Below are 22,378 nucleotides of genomic sequence, written 5' to 3' on the forward strand. Positions count from 1 at the left end.
TCCTACAAACACAAGAAGGAAGTCCTGCAAGAACTGTGTCATGCAAGAAAAATTGTAATCAACACAGTGGATACCAAGGGTACTCTAATCGAAAAATTGGTGCAATGGGACTTAGAACACACTTCTGGAGAGGAGGATATGGTCCAGGACCCGGTGGAGGGGACTAGTAATGGAACCAGGGCAATGGCCACCCATGCAGCTGCAATATCTGTCGGCAACACAGAACAGCTGAAGATTTGGCTTGACATCCTGGGACCAGGAGCTGCCGCACATGAGAGGGCAGCAGTATTGGGAGAGGCGCTGGGGAGACCTGTCATAGTACCATCGATGGCAGCAGCACCAGTTTGGGAAGAAAGACATATGCCGCGACCGGGCTGCAACGATGTACTGTGCTTTGTGGAATCGGCCACGGATATTGAAACGCACCTTCAGGTATTTGAGTCCACGATGAATATGCATGATATACCTTGGAGGGAGTGGTCAAAATATTTAGTGCCTAGTTTGATGGGTCAAGCTCAGGAAGCATACCATGCCCTGAGCCCAGAGCAAGGAAGAAACTACCAGGAGATTCGGAGACTGTTGTCAGCTCGGTATGCAGTTACCCCCGAATCCTACCGCACTAAGGGCCTAATTCAGAGTTGATCGCAGCAGCAAATGTGTTAGCAGTTGGGCAAAACCAATATAACATTTGCAGAGAGACTTAGATTTGGGTGGGGTGTGTTCAAACTTAAATCTAAATTGCAGTGTAAAAATAAAGCAGCCAGTATTTACCCTGCACAGAAACAATATAAACCACTCAAATCTAACCCTCTCTGCACATATTATTATCTGCCCCCCCTGCAGTGCTCATGGTTTTGCCCAAATGCTAACAAATTTGCTGTTGCGATCAACTCTGAATTACCCCCTAAAGTCCGATCCATGGCAAAAAGTGGAGATTCTTCGTACATGGAATTTAATAGTTTATTTCGAAGGAACGGTGATCGGTGGCTAGAATGGAAGCAAGCCACAACTGCAAAGGACCTTCAAAATCTCTTCATATTTGAGCAACTAATGAACAAAATGTCTCCAGAAGTCCGAGAGTGGGTGGTGGACAGAAACCCCATAGACCCAGAAGCAGCAGCACTGGCGGATGAATTTCTGGCTAACCGTCCCCGATGGAGGAGGACTCACAGAGGAGAATGGGTGCCTGGCCGACTGCCCCCAACTGATCGAGATACACCCTTGGCTACATCATGCCCAATGTCACCCCTTACCCCAGCCACGCACCCTAGTGCACCCAGACCTCACAGTCCAAGGCTATCTGACTCCAGAAGATGTTACATTTGCCAACAGCCAGGGCACATACAGCGAGAGTGCCCACAAGAAGTCCATTGTCGGGAGCGAGACCAGCCATGCCCGAGTGGCAGTGTGTCAGGAGACAGCAGTTGGGGGTGGGGAGGGGTACTAATATCCCGAGGCAACAGAGGCGGAGGAAGTAGTTTATCAGGTAGGAGGTAGTGGCGGTACTCGGGAAGGCTACCCCAGCAAATATGGAGGGTCGCCTACAGCCCGTCAGAGTTAATAGCCAGAACCCACAGGGCCTCCGGGACTCAGGCGCCTCTATTACCCTAGTTTGGTCCATTTTAGTTCCAGGTGACTCACTGACTTATGTAATCACCTTGGTTAGAATATGTATTATATTCCAATGCTGTAAACACTCCGTAAATTATCAGTATCATCTGCAAGCAGATGATACCCAAATGTACAGGGGGGTACACACGGAGAGATCCGTTCTTAAAACCTAAGCAATCTGACTAGATTGCTTAGATTTTAAGCAGGGATCTCTCGTGTGTATGCCCCCAGCGATAACGATGCGTGGTCCTGCGAGTCGCTATCACCGGTGCTAGATTGGCCTGCATGAGGACACAATAGAGCATATTGCTAATTTCACCAGCTGGGAGAAATCAGGGCCCCCCTCTCGCTCAGCACACATCGCGCTGTGCTGGGCGGGGGGAGAGATGTGTGCTGAGCGATCTGTGATAGATCGCTCAGCGCACATCTCTGCCAGTGTGTACTGGCCTTAACTGTTCTCTCCACATCGCTCACCATCTGTGTTGGCCGCGTTACTGAATGTCTTTCTGCCATTACATCCCAGATGCCATCTCGCCACCACAACTCAACTGATGGAGATTCAAAACTGCCCACTACATTCTGTCCATAGACAGCGCCATCTAATGGCTGTAAGCATATGATGCATAAATGAAGTCCAACAAATCAAACTCATTCATGGGAATGGAAACTTAACAGCTAATTACAGAGGCATAACGAGCAACACTTTGCTCCTCAGACGTTTCATTGAAGTATATTTGTCAGTTAAAAACATTTCCTTCCATCATTGTAAGACTGTGCTCCTGTGTGCAAAGCATTTATAGTAAACGTATGGCCAGATACCTCCTTACCCAGCGTATCCGGAGCAGTAGGACACAAGTGCCCCACCTGCAGCGTCCATTCCAGGATCTCCAGGTAATCCTGCATTTTGCTGTACTTATATATATCGCTGATGTTTTGACCAGCTGTGCCCAGAAACCTGTGGAGACAGCGGAGAGTTAGACCCTGCTATATTAGTTTATTACTAGAGCAAGTAGTGGTAAGGTGGGTACCTGATGCCATCTATCTCGGCTTCATAAGGGTTTGTCACCAGTTGTAGGGTGGAGTACGGTGTCGACTGGGGAAACATGCAGCGGTGCAGGGGCTGCTGTGGAAGGATGTAGTTTGTCGGATCAAAGGCGCCGGGCATTACATCCACAAACACAGAGGCCTGTGGACAGGAAAGGGTTACAACGCAGCCCGCCAAATAATTCTACCATAATGATACTCTCACCCAAAGTCCTATCTGCCCCCACCAGCTACCTGGGCTGCTGTGTTCATAAGTCAGCCACAGGGCAGTATTTTGTTATATGCGTGGGGTGGGTATAGCAGAAATATAACAGGTCTGAGGAATGATGCTTACACTGAGCTGGAGGAGGATCTCATCCAGCATCTTCACAGCCTCCACACTGGCAGCCTGAGTCTTCTTACTGAGATATTTCGCCTGAACAGTACAGCAAGGTTAACAAATCAGATTATGTCATCTCACCCCATTATGCCATTGACGAATCACATCATGTAACCCCATCAGTGAGAGATACTGAAGCAGCAGTCACGGGATCAACACCTATCCAAACACTTAATGGCCTTATCTGACAAGAACACTGACTGCTTCTGTGTCTCCAATCTGATGGGAGTTTAGTTACATGATTGACTGATAAGGTAACTCCTACATGACGCGCCATTTAGTACCTTATGTAAAGAATCTTTGCTCTGTGTGTTCTCGCTGAGCAGGTTTCCAGCTAGTATGACGCGAGATATCCGAGCTGCACAGCTCTGCTCCTCCTCGGCTCCAGCCTGCCCCGTCACCAAGTCCAGAAGCAGCTGCAGGCCCAGCAAACTGTCTCCACTGCCTCCTCCTAGGCCCAAACCGGACGTCAGCAGCACATACCTATAGTACAGCAGGCAAAACCGTGGTGGGTCAGTGACTGGAGACTGAGCACGAAGAAGAAGAGAGAAGTGTCAATAAGACTCATAGGGGGTATCCATTAATCCATGTTAATTTACCGTGGATAATGGATTCGCTGGGGGCTATCCAATTAGCACCGATGCCAATGGTTATCCCCCGATGCAGGCACTTATTGGGGACTAAGCTTCGTATAATCTGCAATATGTGCCCATCTTATCAGCGATAAGTGCCGCAAAAATACATAGGTCAGCGGCTTTTCACGGATCTATGTATTTTCGCACAAAAATAAAAATAGGATTTTAATTACCTACCGGTAAATCCTTTTCTCGTAGTCCGTAGAGGATACTGGGGTCCACATTAGTACCATGGGGCATAGACGGGTCCACTAGGAGCCTTGGGCACTTTAAGAAATCATTAGTGTGCAATGGCTCCTCCCTCTATGCCCCTCCTACCAGACTCAGACTAGAAACTGTGCCCGAGGAGACGGACATATCCTGAGGAAGGATGTAACAGAACAGAACAGTGGTGAGATTTGAACCAGCACACACAAACAAGAGGAAAGCCAAGCTAACCAAACTAGATGAGGAACATCTGAACGAACAATATTACTTAACGAAGTAACAGGGCAGGAAATACGAAGCACTGGGCGGGCGCCCAGTATCCTCTACGGACTACGAGAAAAGGATTTACCGGTGGTAGGTAATTAAAATCCTATTTTCTCTTACGTCCTAGAGGATACTGGGATCCACATTAGTACGATGGGGATGTACCAAAGCTCCCAAACAGGGTGGCAGAGTGCTGAGGTTCCTGCAGAACTGATTGACCAAACTGAAGGTCCTCAGAGGCCAAAGTATCGAACTTGTAGCACTTAGCAAACGTGTTCGAACCCTACCAAGTAGCTGCTCAGCATAGCAGTAAAGCCGAGACACCCCGGGAAGCAGCCCAGGAAGAACCCACCAACCTAGTAGAGTGGGCCGGTACTTTAGGAAGCGGCAATCCTGCCGTAGAATAAGCCTGCTGTATAGTAAGTCTGATCCAGCGAGCAATAGACTGCTTTGAAGAAGGACACCCAATTTTCTTGGGATCATAGAGAACAAACAGCAAGTTATATTTTCTGTGACGAGCTGTCCTCTTCACGTAGATCTCAAAGCCCTCACAACATCCAGGGACTTTGAGGTAGCAGAGGTGTCAGTAAGCACCGGAACCAAAATAGGTTGGTTGATATGAAACGCAGACACCACCTTAGGAAGAAACTGCTGACGAGTTTTGAGTTCAGCTCTATCCTCATAAAAAATCAAATAGGGGCTTTTGTGAGACAACGCCCCCAGTTCGGACACGCGCCTTGCGGAAGCAAAGGCCAACAGTGTAAAAGTCTTCCATGTAAGAAACTTAACGTCAACCTCCTGTATAGGTTTAAAACAGTCCAATTGCAGAAACTGCAACACCATGTTAAGATCCCAAGATGCCGTGGGAGGCACAAAGGGCGTTTGGAGGTGCAGAACACCCTTTAAGAACGTCTGAACCTCAGGGAGGGAAGCCAATTGTTTCTGGAAGAAAATGGACAAAGCCGAAATCTGGACTTTCAAGGAGCCCAAACGTAGGCCCACATTCACAGCTTACTGTAGAAAAAGGAGAAAACGTCCCAGTTGAAATTCCACTGCAGGAAATTTCCTGTTTTCACACCACGAGACATTTTTTTCAAATACGGTAGTAATGTTTAGACGTTACCCCCTTCCTAGCTTGGATCAGGGTTGGAATAACCTTGTTCAGAATGGCTTTTGCGGGCTAAAATCTGACGCTCAACTTCCATGCCGTCAAACGTAGCCGCGGTAAGTCTTGATAGACGAACGGCCCCTGTTGCAGAAGATCCTCTCATAGAGGCAGAGGCCACGGGTCCTCCAGGAGCAACTCCAGTAGATCCGCGTACCAGGCCCTTCTCGGCCAATCTGGAGCAATGAGAATTGCTTGAACCTTTTCCCTTTTTATTCTTTTGAGAATTCTTGGGATCAGAGGAAGGGGTGGAAACACGTAAATCATCTGGTAGACCCATGGAGTCACCAGAGCGTCCACCGCCACTGCTTGTGGGTCCCTCGACCTGGAACAATAGCATTTTAGCCTCTTGTTGAGACGAGAGGCCATCATGTCTATCTGTGGAATGCTCCACCGACTTGTTAAGAACTCGAACACCTGTGGATGAAAGCCCCACTCTACTGGGTGGAGGTCGTGTCTGCTGAGGAAGTCCGCTTCCCAGTTGTCTAAACCCGGAATGAAGATTGCCGACAGCGTGTCTTTCTGCCTAGAGGAGAATTTTTGTTAACTCTGACATGGCAGCCCTGCTCTTCATTCCGCCCTGTCGGTTTATGTACGTTACTGCAGTCACATTGTCCGACTGAACCTGAACGGCTTGATCTTGAAGAAGATGCGAAGCTAGGAGGACATTGTATATGGTCCTTAGTTCCAGAATGTTGATTGGAAGAAAGGCTTCCTGACTTGACCACTTTCCTTGGAACTGTTCCCCTTGGGTGACTGCTCCCCAACCTCTGAGGCTTGCATCGTGGTTAGCAGAATCCAATTTTGAATCCCGAACCGTTGACCCTCGGTCATGTGAGAAGTCTGGAGCCACCACAGAAGAGAAATCCTGGCTTTTGGCGACAGACATATCCTCTGGTGCATGTGAAGATGCGATGCGGACCATTTGTCCAACAGATCCAGCTGGAATGGCCTTGCATGAAACCTTCCGTACTGCAGAGCCTCGTAAGAGGCTACCATCTTCCCCAGAAGGCGAATGCACAGATGCACTGATATCCGGGTTGGTTTTAGGACATCCCGCACCATTGACTGGATTTACCAATGCCTTTTCCAATGGAAGGAACCCCTTTGTTCCTCCATATCCAGGATCATTCCTAGGAACGGAAGCCTCCGTGTTGGTTCCAGGTGAGATTTTGGCAGGTTCAGAATCCACCTGTGATCCTGGAGAAGTCGGGTTGAGAGGGCAATGCTGTCCAACAACCTCTCCCTGGAAAGTGCTTTTATTAGCAGGTCGTCCAGGTATGGTATTATGTTCACTCCTTGCTTGCGGAGGAGAAACATCATCTCTGCCATTACCTTGGTGAATACCCTCTGTGCCGTGGAGAGGCCAAATGGCAGAGCCTAAAACTGGTAGTGACAGTCCCGCAGTGCAAACCTTAGATACGCCAGATGAGGCAGCCAAATTGGAATGTGAAGGTACGCATCCTTGATGTCCAGAGACACCAGGAATTCCCCCTCCTCCAGACCTGAGATCACCGCTGTCAGAGACTCCATCTTGAAATTGAACACCCTTAAATACGGATTCAGAAATTTGAGGTTGAGAATGGCCCTCACCGAACCGTCCGGCTTCGGAACCAAACACAGGTTGGAGTAATAACCCTTGTTTTTAAGTTGAAGTGGAACTGGGACAATAACCTGAGTCTAAACCAGTTTTTGAATTGCTGCCTATAAAGTCACACTTTCTTCCGGAGAAGCTGGTAAGCCTGATTTGAAGAATCTGTGAGGTGGGAGTTCCTGAAACTCCAGTCTGTATCCCTGGACAATAAGATCTATGACCCAGGGATCCTGGCAAGATGTTGCCCAAACGTGACTGAAATAACGTAATCGAGCTCCCACCTGCCTGTCTCCAAGGCCGTGTGGACCACCGTCATGCTGAAGGCTTTGAGGAAGCAGATCCAGAGTTCTGTTCCTGAGACCTGCAACGGACGGTTTTCTGGGATTACCTTTGAAGGCTGTAGAAGAACCCTTTTCGCTGTCCGAAAGGACTGCAGAGTCAGAGCAGAGTAGGTTTTTCTAGCTGGGGGTGCTGTGGAAGGAAGGTACGTAGACTTACCCGCCGTAGCCTTGGATATCAACTTATCCAGTTCATCTCCAAACAGGACTTCACCTGTGAAAGCTAGATTTTCCACTCCTTTCCTGGAATCCGCATCCGTCGTCCACTGGCGCAGCCACAAGCCGCTGCGTGCTGAAAGTGCCATGGCCGTGGTGCGTGCATTAAGCAAACCAATTTCCTATAAGGCGTCCACCATAAAGGTAGCAGAGTCCTGTATATGCTGCAGGAGTAAAACAATCTCCCCCCTGGGTAAGGTATCCAATCCATCAATTAAGTTACCTGACCACTGTGCAATGGCTTTAGTGACCCATGCGCAAGCAATAGTGGGCATCTGGGCCACCCCAGCAGCAGTGTACAGTGATTTGAGAGTGTTCTCAATCTTGCTGTCAGCTGTGTCCTTTAAGGATGCTGCTTCAGGAACAGGTAAGACTATCTTACGCGACAGCCTACATACCGATGCGTCAACCATCGGCGAGTTTTCTCATTTCTTTCTATCATCCAGATGAAAGGGAAAGGATGTAATTAATCTTTTAGGAATCTTAAATTTCTTGTCAGGATTAGCCCAAGTTTGTTCAAACAAAGTATTTAATTCCTTTGATGCCGGAAAGGTAGCTGAGGATTTATTTTTTATATTAAAATAAGATTCCTCCTCAACCTCAGCCGTCTTATCAGGAATGTGCAGGACATTTCTGACAGCTTCTATCATGGCCTGTATGCCCTGTGATAGGACGGCATTTCCCCCACTCGCATCTACTTCACCCTCCTCTGGATCTGATGTATCGTCATCAGTACCACCCTGCATGAGTTGGGCCAGAGTACACTTTTACGGGCAAAAGGGCGGGGGGGCGAGACGCTGGTATGGGGACTGAATCTTTATTCATTAGGTCATCCATAGTCTGTCTTAAAATTTGCGTCTCTTTCTCATTATGGGATAATTTTGTACAAATATTAGATATCATCCCTTTAATGGAAGCCAACCATGGGGGTTCTGCCCCACTAGCCTGAGAAAGGACACTATCCTGAGTACAGGGTAGTGAGTCCCCAGGGGAGGAAAGACACTCCGCTGTGCATGACACGCAGTCCCTGGACATGGTTGTGAAGGGACACCCACCCACACACAATGGGAACACAGATTATCTTTACAGAGTTTTAGGGAGACACAGAAGTCAGAGCCAGCTACACAGCACCCCTTTAGCCAAAGCAAAAATTTTAGCTGGGTTGCGATACTAGCACCTTAATAGGGCTTAGTATACTATCACTGCTCCCCCCCCCTCACTAAGACCACCTGGTACCGACGAGGAGTCCTTGTGGAGGAGCTGCGCTTCCCTGTATATGCTGCTTGTACAATCTGCAGAGGGAAAATGGCGCTGGTGAGCTGCTGGATCCGCTCAGTGAGAAGCCCCGTCCCCTTATGGGCGCGCAGCTTCAAGCACTTTACTGAAACTGACCTGAGGTAATTTTTGTGAAAAATAGCGGGTTAAAACCCCTGTTATGTCTGTAGTCAGTGTGGGTAACAGTGGTGGCTCAGCGCGCCCCTCAGCAGCAGGACACCTCTATGAAAATGTCTTTCTGAGCCCCGGAGCGCAGCCTGTACTCAAAGCTGCGCTCCTACTCTTGTGCCGCCATTCCCGCCGGCAACCCGCTGCGGGAGGGTACGCTGCGCCGTGATGTGGCTCGCGAATGGCTCCCTCATGAGCTCAGTGTCCTGTCAGCAGAGAAACGGGACCATTAACTCTTTAGGAAGTTCTCACCCCTAGGTCCCACGAAGCAGTCAGGCTGTTGCCAAACGGCCCTGACTGAAAATAATAAATAGAAAAATAAAATGTAGAAAACTCTTTAGGAGCTCTCCAAAGCGTGACCGGCTCCTCCGGGCACATTTTCTAAAGGAGGAGCCAGTGCACACTATTGATTTCTTAAAGTGCCCAAGACTCCTAGTGGACCCGTCTATACCCCATGGTACTAATGTGGACCCCAGAATCCTTTAGGACGTAAGAGAAAATGGGGGGTTTTCGTATGAGCTAATTGGATACAAGTGATATAAAAATTGTGAAACCCCCCCCATTTTTCAGGCCGCTGCACTATAACGGGTAATTGAGTTGCCAGCAGTATCAATTCACAGCCATTGCGAACAACTGAATTTCACACATAGAACGGAACTATGTAATTAGAGATTATTTAGGAAGAAACTTGCAGCCAGTACTGGAAATTCCTGGAAGAGGATACTGGGTGGTCTATGAGTCTCAATGGTTTAAGAAGTGTTAATGTAAAAACAAAGGGGTTCTAAGCAGACAAAGATGCAACAAACAAACACAGGGGGGAATCTAGTTGCAGGCGTTCTCCCACATGAGACTTAGTATGGCAACACATGCTATTTACGGCAGCTCGGGCTTGCACAATTTTGTTCGTAGCCTCATGGGACTATGTACAAAATTGTGGGAATTCGTGGTGAGAGTGGGCTGCGAGGGGTACAAGATGTGGTGCCCTTACTGGTGTGTCCACACTGTTGTAACAGCAACTCGCATCCTTTGCCCACATTTGGATTCCCCCCATAAGGTAAGAGAGCTGATCACTGGTCTCTATAGCGACAGCTGTTCCTGCTTGTATCCCCAGTGTGGACTGTGTTTGATGTAGAACGCTCTCGCTGTACAGAGTGTAGAAGCCTAAATGTTCACAGCAGAGATACCCGACATGAGATCTGAGAGCAGCCTGCATGTGCGATCAATTACATGGCAGCTACTTATCGGACTCAGCTTTCCTCTGTACTATTACAAATTGAGATCCTCAAATTATAAGTTCGCTGAAATCACACAGAAACCCAAATCTTTCCAGACGCCAGAGCCCGTATTTATCCCCGAGAGGGCGTTCAACAAAATCATTCCCTATTTGCTAAAAAAATGAAAGGGTAAAGTCACCTGCGCACAGTCTAACAGCCATATTTCCGGCTGGACCAAATATTCATGAGACAGCGGCATATTAATCCATTAGGGCTTTACAGAGACACTTCGTGCCTCATGTCTCATTGACGTGAAAATGTATTGCTTCACACCTCACAGTGCCTGTATATGATCAATAGACACGATTCACAAGAACTAAAAGCAATCTGCCTTGGACTGAAGGTCATTTCGCTGCTATATTTTTTTTATGGAAACGTTCTTTTAGTTGGAATCTTCAGTGAGTTAATGCCGGGGCTTGTCTGTATCTTATTAGAAACAAAAAAAAAAAAAAACGGACACCACATGACAAAACCACTACAACCAAATCCTAAGAGTTAGGAGTCTATGATGCATGGCCTACTCAGGAGAACATAACAAAGATCAAAGCGCTGGGAGTTCTGGGAAGCAGGTTTTGCTTTGTAACGTCTGCATATAGTCACTGATAGTATTTGCTGCAGGATTGCTCATTAATGGCCTGATTCAGAATCACATGCTACAGTGTCTATTGGCTGTCCCCATCTGCAAAATTTCTGCATCTGTGCAGCCGAATGTGCAAGGACTGAGACGGCCATGTTTAGCGCCTGTGCAGCATCTAATACCCTTTGGTGCATCCTTATACATCACCATCGAAATCTGCCCTATGGCAAGTGCAGTTTCTCCATCTGACCACTGCCTCCTATGCCTGCGGCTGTACGTCTGTGAATGCACCTGCTTGCACTGACACACCAATGAGCGGCCCACTTTCGTGTACACCACTATCCACCTCCCAGTCACTGGCCAGGAACGCCACCTTTCTGATACCGCCTGAATCGATTGCAGCAGCACCTTTGTGCGCCCCCTCTCTGCAAGGTTTTCAGATATCTTTGTGCATGAGCAGTGCAAATAATGGCTCAGCTACGTGAACGTCAGCATTGCGTGCAAATAGAGTGCGACACAGAATCAGTCTCTGAAGCCTCAATCTAACATCTTCACATCTGACATTTTTCTTTGTAGGGTTAGGCGGTCCAAATATTACAGCACTGATCATCCAAGTGTTGTGTTTATCTTCCTAGGACAATGGGAGGTCATTCCGAGTTGATCACTAGCTGCCGTTGTTCGCAGCGCAGCGATCAGGCTAAAAATCGGCATTTCTGCGCATGCACCGCAATCCGCAGGCGTGTCGTACGGGTACAATGAGCTTCGTGGGTTTGCACAAAGTCTTACGAAGATTCCAGTCGCACGGCCAAACACAGGAAGATTGACATGAAGAGGGCGTTTCTGGGTGTCAACTGACAGTTTTCAGAGAGTGCTTAGAAAAACGCAGGCGTGGCTGGGCGAACACTGGGCGGGTGTGTGACGTCAAAAGCCGTTCCTCCATCGTTAGAATCAACGCACACGAAGAGTAACTACAGGGCTGGTCTTGTTTTGCACAAAATGATTTTGCAGGCGCTCTGCTGCACAGGCGTTCGCACTTCTGAAAAGCGAAAAAACAGTGGCGACAATGCGTTTGCACGGCTGCTAAAAACTGCTAGCGAGCGATCAACTCGGAATGACCCCCCCCCCATGTTAATTACAATAGAGTAAAAGGTTATGTGTGCACTGTAATCCACAGAAAAATACGGATGAAGTTGGAGCAGAATGTTTTCATACAATACATTCCTAGTGCCCGGAGCTGGCTGCCGGATTACTGTGGTTTCACATGTTCTAGTTACGAGAAAAATAAATTTTTCTTTCATGACTTAAAAGTACACTTGATGAGAATAAATGCATCTGTCAGCAGAAGACGAGAACAGGCTGTTTGACAGTCTCCCGGATCACGCTGGGTGAGTTAGTCATAGCATAATAAAAGGGAGGCTCACCTGTCTTCATGCAAATCTGGAAAAGGCAATTGTTCGGGAAGAGAAGCCAAGCAGAAATCTTCCACCATGAACTTCCCAGCATCTTCTTCAGAGCCAAGGACTGCTATAACAGCACCTGGGGGGGTGGGGGGGACACAGGGAGGAATGTCATACAGATGGAGCCTTGCTCGTCTATGCTTCTCTGCTGCGCCTAGGTGCACCAAGGTTTATTAGCATAAGCCTTTCATCTATTGTTCTCAGCTGTAATACAATACAGAGAGAACAATACAGCAGGGGATTAAGTCTGACTGCCCTGGGTTCGCTAATCCTATTAAAGGCAATGATGAGGGGGGGGGTTTGTGTGTGTGTGTGTGTGTGTGTGTGTGTGTGTGTGTGTCACTATTTTTGATTTGAGAAAAACCTTCAGAAACTAATATATGCCCTCGTCAGTGAGGAGGGCATAATGTAATATCAATTTTGAAGGGGAAAATGTAGATGTGATGCCTAGCAATACATCACTAATTTACCATGTGCATGCAAGCCGATGATGACCTGCCAGAGTGTAGCTGCCAGGTGGGTGAGCACGCTGTGCAGAAGTCAGACGTCTACCCTGAAACTATGACCAGCAGTACATAGGGAAGGAGGCAGATGTATTGGCAGAAAGATGCTCTGGGAGGCGGTGGTGAGAAGATGAGTTGTAGGGGAGAGACAAAGAAAAAAAAACCCTAAAGAATACAACGCAACATATTGCCCAATATTTAGACGCATGAAACTGGAACAATAAGCACCACCCACAATCACTCAAACACCACCTGACCCTCCCAGAAATGGCCACTTGCGGATGAAGCTACACTCCCCATTTGAGGTCAGCAAATCAGGACAGTTTACCAAAACTGGGCCAGAGTTGGAGGGTATGATATGATTTTGATTTGTTGTAGTGGTCCGTGTAAGCGTCACATACTGCCCAGATTGAAGGTGACGGGGGACACTCACCTGTTACAAACTTCTGCACATCTACAGACCCCTCTAGTTTAATCCTCTGCAGCTCGTCCTCCAGTATAAGCTCATCAGAGTCACTGATGTATTTTTGCCTCGGTGGCTGAGGCAGGAGATTATGCTAGATATGTAGAAAAGAAAGACACTGGTATAACACGTGACTTGACATCAGCAGAGTTATTACAGGAGGGTGATTTACCACCTTTCCTGTACACAGTTCATTACCAGCTTACACCTTTCCTGTACACAATTCATTCCAATAAGTATGACAGCAACAAATATTGCCCTGCACTCTGCTAGAACCAGCAATGGAGAACACCATATGCCACCACATGTTGTCCCAGAATACTGTAGTTTGCATGTTGTTAGTGACACCTGCTGGAGCAGTGTAGTACTACATGACTATCAGAAACTAAGAAGCAGCAGCTGTAGCTAAAGATGTTGCATCTGGCTTCTATATTTCCCAGTACTACTCCAACCACACAGAACATACAGACTGTTGCTGTCCCATCCTGTTCCGTACTACATTCACACAGTGGCCTGTAATGTTTCAGCAATCCAGAAATCCACCCATCTCCAAACCTTTGCATTCGAGGCGGCTGTCCCCCCAATTATCCACAGGCTCCTGCTGACTATTATCTGCCCATTTTAGAACATCAGCTCTCCCGGGGAGAGTCTTCTACCTTACATTTTTCCTCTCAGTCTTCCTCTTGCGTCCCTGTCATGTCTTATGCTGAAGTGGTTCTGTATGAGCTTTGGTCAAGGTGCATTCTATCATCTTATTCTGCATAACAATTATATCTAAAATTGTGTCAATCTTATTTGTGTCAACCAATTTCATGTTGCCTTTTTAATCGTGTCGACCATAGACTTAGTCAACATTTTCACTGTTGACATTTTGATCCTGTCAACCCAGTGACGTCGACCTATTAACCTTCTATCCATTTTCTGTAGTTTTATTATACCACACCTGTTATTTTGCAGTCTTGCACATCCCTGTTACTCACCTACCGTATGATGTTATACATTTGTACTTATGCTAGGGTTATTTGTTGTGTATGCTGATATGCTTTTGTGTCTTCCCTTTATACAGTGCTGCGGACACCGAGGCACCTTATAGATAAAAGACCATACTAATTCACACAATGTTGCAGCTGTTTCGTTCATCTCTAGCTGAAGAGGCAAAAACAGTGGAAGAGAGATGCACTAGAAACCAGCGGCAACCCAGAGCCATAAAGCTCACAGGTAATCGTGTCAGCCTGGAGACGTCAAAACATATTAATAACTCGAGTCAGGCCGTGCCCTCTCTTAGCCGTACGTAAACCATAGGAAGGTCAGCGCCCATACAAAAATATTCATCCCAATTCTCAGGTAGACAGCTATGTGGAAGGTTTGGCTACATTCACTAATGCCAAATTTTCACCTGATCCAATGATTCATCCAATCAGGCTGAACAAACTGGATCTGATGTTGCCAAGAGTAACTTCCATGTTCCAGGCACCCAATGACTATGTGTCTGCATGAGTCTTGCCGAACAAATTTTGCACCCATCGAACAGAAGAAGTCTCTTTGGATACACTGGGGAGGGCGGGGGCCACTTACCTGTTTAATGGGCACCCTAAATTGCATTTCCTCCATCTTAGGTGGATATCCAATTAGGCCCGGTAAAAAATAAGATTTTAAACCTACCGGTAAATCTTTTTCTCCTAGTCCGTAGAGGATGCTGGGGACTCCGTAAGGACCATGGGGTATAGACGGGATCCGCAGAAGATATGGGCACTCTAAAGAACTTTTAGTATGGGTGTGCACTGGCTCCTCCCTCTATGCCCCTCCTCCAGACCTCAGTTAGAGAAACTGTGCCCAGAGGAGATGGACAATATGAGGAAAGGATTTTGTAAATCTAAGGGCAAGATTCATACCAGCCCACACCAATCATACCATATAACTTAGAATATACGCAACTAGTTAACAGTATGAACGAAAAAAAACAGTATCAGTCAAAGACCGATTCCAACTGTAACATAACCCTTATGTAAGCAACAACTATATACACGTCTTGCAGATTTAGTCCACACTGGGACGGGCGCCCAGCATCCTCTACGGACTAGGAGAAAAAGATTTACCGGTAGGTTTAAAATCTTATTTTCTCTTACGTCCTAGAGGATGCTGGGGACTCCGTAAGGACCATGGGGTTTATACCAAAGTTCCAAACCGGGCGGGAGAGTGCGGATGACTCTGCAGCACCGATTGAGCAAACGCGAGGTCCTCATCAGCCAGGGTATCAAACTTGTAGAATTTTGCAAAAGTGTTTGAACCCGACCAAGTAGCAGCTCGGCACAACTGCAATGCCGAGACGCCTCGGGCAGCCGCCCAAGAAGAGCCCACCTTCCTAGTGGAATGGACCTTTACCGAATTTGGTACCGGCAATCCAGCTGTAGAATGAGCCTGCTGAATCGTGTTACAGATCCAGCGAGCAATAGTCTGTTTAGAAGCAGGCGCGCCAATCTTGTTGGCTGCATACAGGACAAACAGAGCCTCTGCTTTCCTAACCCTAGCCGTCCTGGCTACGTAGATTTTTAAGGCCTTGACCACATCCAGGGACTTGGAATCCTCCAAGTCACCCGTAGCCACAGGCACCACAATGGGTTGGTTCAAATGAAAAGAGACCACCTTAGGCAGAAATTGAGGACGAGTCCTCAATTCTGCTCTATCCACATGAAACATCAAGTAGGGGCTCTTGTGAGATAAGGCCGCCAACTCCAACACCCGCCGTGCAGATGCCAAGGCTAATAACATAACCACCTTCCAGGTGAGAAATTTTAATTCCACCGTTTGAAGAGGTTCAAACCATTGTGATTTAAGGAACTGTAACACCACGTTAAGGTCCCATGGTGCCACTGGTGGCACAAAAGGAGGCTGGGTGTGCAGCACTCCCTTCACGAAAGTTTGGACTTTAGGGAGAGAAGCCAATTCCTTTTGAAAAAATATAGATAGGGCCGAAATCTGTACTTTAATGGAGCCTAATTTTAGGCCCATATCCACTCCCGTCTGTAGGAAGTGGAGAAAACGGCCCAGATGGAAACCTTCCGCAGGAGCATTCTTGGTTTCACACCAAGATACATACTTCCTCCAGATACGGTGATATAGCTTCGCCGTTACCTCCTTCCTAGCCTTTATCAGAGTAGGGATAACTTCCTCCGGAATACCTCTCTCTGCTAGGATTCGGTGTTCAACCGCCATGCCGTCAAACGCAACCGCGGTAAGTCTTGGAACATACAAGGCCCCTGCTGTAACAGGTCCTCCCTGAGAGGAAGAGGCCACGGATCTTCTGTGAGCATTTCCTGAAGATCCAAATACCAGGCCCTTCGAGGCCAATCTGGAACCACGAGCATTGCTTGTACTCCGTTTCGTCTTATGATTCTCAACACTTGAGATGAGAGGTAGAGGAGGGAACACATAGACCGACTGAAACACCCATGGTGTCACTAGGGCGTCTACCGCTGCTGCCTGAGGGTCCCTTGACCTGGCACAATACCTCCGAAACTTTTTGTTGAGGCGTGACGCCATCATGTCTATTTGAGGAAGTCCCCAAAGACTTGCTATCTCTGCAAAGACCTCTTGATGAAGTCCCCACTCTCCTGGATGGAGATCGTGTCTGCTGAGGAAGTCTGCTTCCTAGTTGTCCACTCCCGGTATGAAGACTGCTGACAGAACGCTTACGTGATTTTCTGCCCAGTGCAGAATTCTGGTGGCTTCCGCCATCGCCACTCTACTCCTTGTACCGCCTTGGCGGTTTACATGAGCCACTGCTGTGATGTTGTCTGATTGGATCAGAACCGGTAGGTCGCAAAGAAGATACTCCGCTTGTCGTAGGCCGTTGTATATGGCCCTCAATTCCAGTACGTTGATGTGTAGACAAGCCTCCTGGCTAGACCATACCACCTGAAAATTTCTTCCTTTTGTGACTGCTCCCCATCCTCGGAGGCTCGCGTCCGTGGTCACCAGAACCCAGTCTTGAATGCCGAATCTGCGACCCTCTAGAAGGTGACTACTCTGCAGCCACCACAGGAGAGACACCCTGGCCCTGGGGGACAGGCTTATCTTTCGATGAAGGTGTAGATGGGACCCCGACCATTTGTCGAGAAGGTCCCACTGAAACATCCTCGCATGGAACCTGCCGAAGGGAATGGCCTCGTAGGCTGCCACCATTTTTCCCAGAACTCAAGTGCATTGATGAACAGACACTCTTTTTGGTTTTAGCAGGTCCCTGACCATATTCTGGATGTCCTGGGCTTTTTCTATTGGTAGAAAAACCGTCTTTTGTTCCGTGTCCAGAATCATGCCTAGGAATGATAGTCGAGTCGTTGGAAGCAACTGTGACTTTGGCAGATTGAGAATCCAACCGTGTTGATGTAACACTCTCAGGGAGAGTGACACGCTTTTCAGCAATTGATCCCTTGATCTCGCCTTTATCAGGAGATCGTCCAAGTACGGGATAATCGTGACACCCTGCTTGCGCAGGAGCACCATCATTTCCGCCATTACCTTGGTGAAAATCCTCGGGGCCGTGGAAAGCCCAAACGGCAACGTCTGAAACTGGTAATGACAGTCCTGTACCACGAAACGCAGGTATTCTTGATGAAGAGGAAATATGGGGACATGAAGGTAGGCATCCTTCACGTCCAGCGACACCATAAAATCCCCTGCATCCAGACTGGATATCACAGTCCGGAGTGATTCCATCTTGAATTTGAACTTTTTCAAGTATAGGTTTAGTGATTTTAGTTTCAAAATTGGTCTGACCGAACCATCTGGCTTCGGGACCACAAACATTGTTGAATAGTACCTTTTGCCCTGTTGGCCTAGGGGAACCTTGACAATCACTTGCTGTTGACACAGCTTTTGAATTGCATCTAATACCACTTCCCTCTCCGGGGGAGAGGTTGGCAAGGCCGACTTGAGAAATCGGCGAGGGGACACCTCTTCGAACTCCAGTTTGTAACCTTGGGATACAATTTCCAACGCCCAAGGATCCACACCTGATAGGACCCAGACCTGGCTGAAGAGTCGAAGACGTACCCCCACCGGTGCGGACTCCCTCCGTGGAGCCCCAGCGTCATGCGGTGGATTTAGCAGAAGCCGGGGAGGACTTCTGCTCCTGGGAACTAGCCGAAGCAGGTGTTCTCTTACCTCTACCCTTACCTCTGGCGAGGAAAGAGGAGCCCCGACCTCTTCTGGACTTATGCGACCGATAGGACTGCATCTGATATTGTGGGGTTTTCTTTTGCTGTGGGGGAACAAAAGGCAAAAAAGTAGATTTGCCCGCGGTAGCTGTGGAAACCAGGTCCGCGAGACCGTCCCCAAACAAAACTTCACCCTTGTAAGGTAAAACCTCCATATGCTTTTTTGAGTCGGCATCACCCGACCATTGGCGGGTCCACAGAGCTCGCCTTGCCGAAACTGCCATGGCGTTGGCTCTGCAGTCAAGCAGTCCCACGTCTCTTTGAGCGTCTCTCATATACAAGACTGCGTCCTTAATGTGGCCCAAAGTCAGGACAACAGTATCCTTGTCCAGGGTATCCATGTCAGCCGACAAGATATCTGTCCATGCTGTAACAGCGCTATAGACCCATGCCGATGCTATTGCCGGTCTGAGTAAAGCCCCTGTATGTGCATAAAATAAGAATTTACTTACCGATAATTCTATTTCTCGGAGTCCGTAGTGGATGCTGGGGTTCCTGAAAGGACCATGGGGAATAGCGGCTCCGCAGGAGACAGGGCACAAAAAGTAAAGCTTTAGGATCAGGTGGTGTGCACTGGCTCCTCCCCCTATGACCCTCCTCCAAGCCTCAGTTAGGATACTGTGCCCGGACGAGCGTACACAATAAGGAAGGATTTTGAATCCCGGGTAAGACTCATACCAGCCACACCAATCACACTGTACAACCTGTGATCTGAACCCAGTTAACAGTATGATAACAGCGGAGCCTCTGAAAAGATGGCTCACAACAATAATAACCCGATTTTTGTAACTATGTACAAGTAATGCAGATAATCCGCACTTGGGATGGGCGCCCAGCATCCACTACGGACTCCGAGAAATAGAATTATCGGTAAGTAAATTCTTATTTTCTCTATCGTCCTAGTGGATGCTGGGGTTCCTGAAAGGACCATGGGGATTATACCAAAGCTCCCAAACGGGCGGGAGAGTGCGGATGACTCTGCAGCACCGAATGAGAGAACTCCAGGTCCTCCTTAGCCAGGGTATCAAATTTGTAGGATTTTACAAACGTGTTTGCCCCTGACTAAATAGCCGCTCGGCAAAGTTGTAAAGCCGAGACCCCTCGGGCAGCCGCCCAAGATGAGCCCACCTTCCTTGTGGAATGGGCATTTACATATTTTGGCTGTGGCAGGCCTGCCACAGAATGTGCAAGCTGAATTGTATTACACATCCAACTAGCAATAGTCTGCTTAGAAGCAAGAGCACCCAGTTTGTTGGGTGCATACAGGATAACAGCAAGTCAGTTTTCCTGACTCCAGCCGTCCTGGAACCTATACTTTCAGGGCCCTGACAACATCCAGCAACTTGGAGTCCTCCAAGTCCCTAGTAGGCGCAAGGCACCACAATAAGCTGGTTCAGGTGAAACACTGACACCACCTTAGGGAGAGAACTGGGGACGAGTCCGCAGCTCTGCCCTGTCCGAATGGACAAACAGATATGGGCTTTTTTGAGAAAAACCCCACCAATTTGACACTCGCCTGGCCCAGGCCAGGGCCAAGAGCATGGTCACTTTTCATGTGAGATGCTTCAAATCCACAGATTTGACTGGTTTTAAACCAATGTGATTTGAGGAATCCCAGAACTACGTTGAGATCCCACAGTGCCACTGGAGGCACAAAAGGGGGTTGTATATGCAATACTCCCTTGACAAACTTCTGGACTTCAGGAACTGAAGCCAATTCTTTCTGGAAGAAAATCGACAGGGCCGAAATTTGAACCTTAATGGGCCCCAATTTGAGGCCCATAGACACTCCTGTTTGCAGGAAATGCAGGAATCGACCGAGTTGAAATTTCTTCGTGGGGCCTTCCTGGCCTCACACCACGCAACATATTTTCGCCACATGTGGTGATAATGTTGTGCGGTCACCTCCTTCCTTGCTTTGACCAGGGTAGGAATGACCTCTTCCGGAATGCCTTTTTCCCTTAGGATCCAGCGTTCCACCGCCATGCCGTCAAACGCAGCTGCGGTAAGTCTTGGAACAGACATGGTACTTGCTGAAGCAAGTCCCTTCTTAGCGGCAGAGGCCATAAGTCCTCTGTGAGCATCTCTTGAAGTTCCGGGTACCAAGTCCTTCTTGGCCAATCCGGAGCCATGAGTATAGTTCTTACTCCTCTACGTCTTATAATTCTCAGTACCTTAGGTATGAGAAGCAGAGGAGGGAACACATACACCGACTGGTACACCCACGGTGTTACCAGAACGTCCACAGCTATTGCCTGAGGGTCTCTTGACCTGGCGCAATACCTGTCCCGTTTTTTGTTCAGACGGGACGCCATCATGTCCACCTTTGGTATTTCCCAACGGTTCACCATCATGTGGAAAAACTTCCCGATGAAGTTTCCACTCTCCCGGGTGGAGGTCGTGCCTGCTGAGGAAGTCTGCTTCCCAGTTTCCACTCCCGGAATGAAACACTGCTGACAGTGCTATCACATGATTTTCCGCCCAGCGAAAAGTCCTTGCAGTTTTTGCCATTGCCCTCCTGCTTCTTGTGCCGCCCTGTCTGTTTACGTGGGCGACTACCGTGATGTTTTTCCCACTGGATCAATACCGGCTGACCTTGAAGCAGAGGTCTTGCTAAGCTTAGAGCATTATAAATTTACCCTTAGCTCCAGTATATTTATGTGGAGAAAAGTCTCCAGACTTGATCACACTCCCTGGAAATTTTTTCCTTGTGCGACTGCTCCCCAGCCTCTCGGGCTGGCCTCCGTGGTCACCAGCATCCAATCCTGAATGCCGAATCTGCGGCCCTCTAGAAGATGAGCACTCTGTAACCACCACAGGAGAGACACCCTTGTCCTTGGATATAGGGTTATCCGCTGATGCATCTGAAGATGCGATCCGGACCATTTGTCCAGCAGATCCCACTGAAAAGTTCTTGCGTGAAATCTGCCGAATGGAATTGCTTCGTAGGAAGCCACCATTTTTACCAGGACCCTTGTGCAATGATGCACTGACACTTTTCCTGGTTTTAGGAGGTTTAAGCCTGGTTTAAGCTCGGATAACTCCCTGGCTTTCTCATCCGGGAGAAACACCTTTTTCTGGACTGTGTCCAGAATCATCCCTAGGCACAGCAGACGTGTCGTCAGGATCAGCTGCGATTTTGGAATATTTAGAATCCATCCGTGCTGTTGTAGCAGTATCCGAGATAGTGCTACTCCGACCTCCAACTGTTCCCTGGACTTTGCCCTTATCAGGAGATCGTCCAAGTAAGGGGTAATTAAGACGCCTTTTCTTCGAAGAAGAATCATTTCGGCCATTACCTTGGTAAAGACCCGGGGTGCCGTGGACAATCCAAACGGCAGCGTCTGAAACTGACAGTGACAGTTCTATACCACGAACCTGAGGTACCCTTAGTGAGAAGGTCAAATTTGGGACATGGAGGTAAGCATCCCTGATGTCCTGGGACACTATATAGTCCCCTTCTTCCTGGTTCGTTATCACTGCTCTGAGTGACTCCATCTTGATTTGAACCTTTGTAAGTGTTCAAATTTTTTTAGATTTAGAATAGGTCTCACCTAGCCTTCTGGCTTCAGTACCACAATATAGTGTGGAATAATACCCCTTTCCTTGTTGTAGGAGGGGTAATTTGATTATCACCTGCTGGGAATACAGCTTGTGAATTTTTTCCCATACTGCCTCCTTGTCGGAGGGATACCTTGGTAAAGCAGACTTCAGGAGCCTGCGAGGGGGAAACGTTTCGACATTCCAATCTGTACCCCTGGGATACTACTTGTAGGATCCAGGGGTCCTGTACGGTCCCAGCGTCATGCTGAGAGCTTGGCAGAAGCGGTGGAAGGCTTCTGTTCCTGGGAATGGGCAGCCTGCTGCAGTCTTCTTCCCTTTCCTCTATCCCTGGGCAAATATGACTCTTATAGGGACGAAAGGACTGAGGCTGAAAAGACGGTGTCTTTTTCTGCAGAGATGTGACTTAGGGTAAAAACGGTGGATTTTCC

At 48.1% G+C, this 22,378-nt stretch overlaps 1 protein-coding gene across 2 annotated transcripts in view; it reads right to left on the reverse strand.

Annotated features, from left to right (window-relative positions):
- POLD2 (DNA polymerase delta 2, accessory subunit) overlaps window positions 1–22,378 on the reverse strand; it is a 91,053-nt gene that overhangs the window by 22,077 nt on the left and 46,598 nt on the right. For both annotated transcript variants that reach the window (XM_063931905.1, XM_063931906.1), the window contains exons 4-9: window positions 13,141–13,264; window positions 12,169–12,283; window positions 3,319–3,517; window positions 2,990–3,070; window positions 2,640–2,797; window positions 2,439–2,566 (exon numbers count right to left, since the gene is read on the reverse strand). In XM_063931905.1, coding sequence (XP_063787975.1) covers window positions 2,439–2,566; window positions 2,640–2,797; window positions 2,990–3,070; window positions 3,319–3,517; window positions 12,169–12,283; window positions 13,141–13,264 — 805 coding nt within the window. The remainder of the gene's footprint in view (window positions 1–2,438; window positions 2,567–2,639; window positions 2,798–2,989; window positions 3,071–3,318; window positions 3,518–12,168; window positions 12,284–13,140; window positions 13,265–22,378) is intronic.

The sequence above is a fragment of the Pseudophryne corroboree genome, chromosome 6 (genome assembly GCF_028390025.1).
Source record: "Pseudophryne corroboree isolate aPseCor3 chromosome 6, aPseCor3.hap2, whole genome shotgun sequence".
NCBI classification, from domain to species: Eukaryota; Metazoa; Chordata; class Amphibia; order Anura; family Myobatrachidae; genus Pseudophryne; species Pseudophryne corroboree.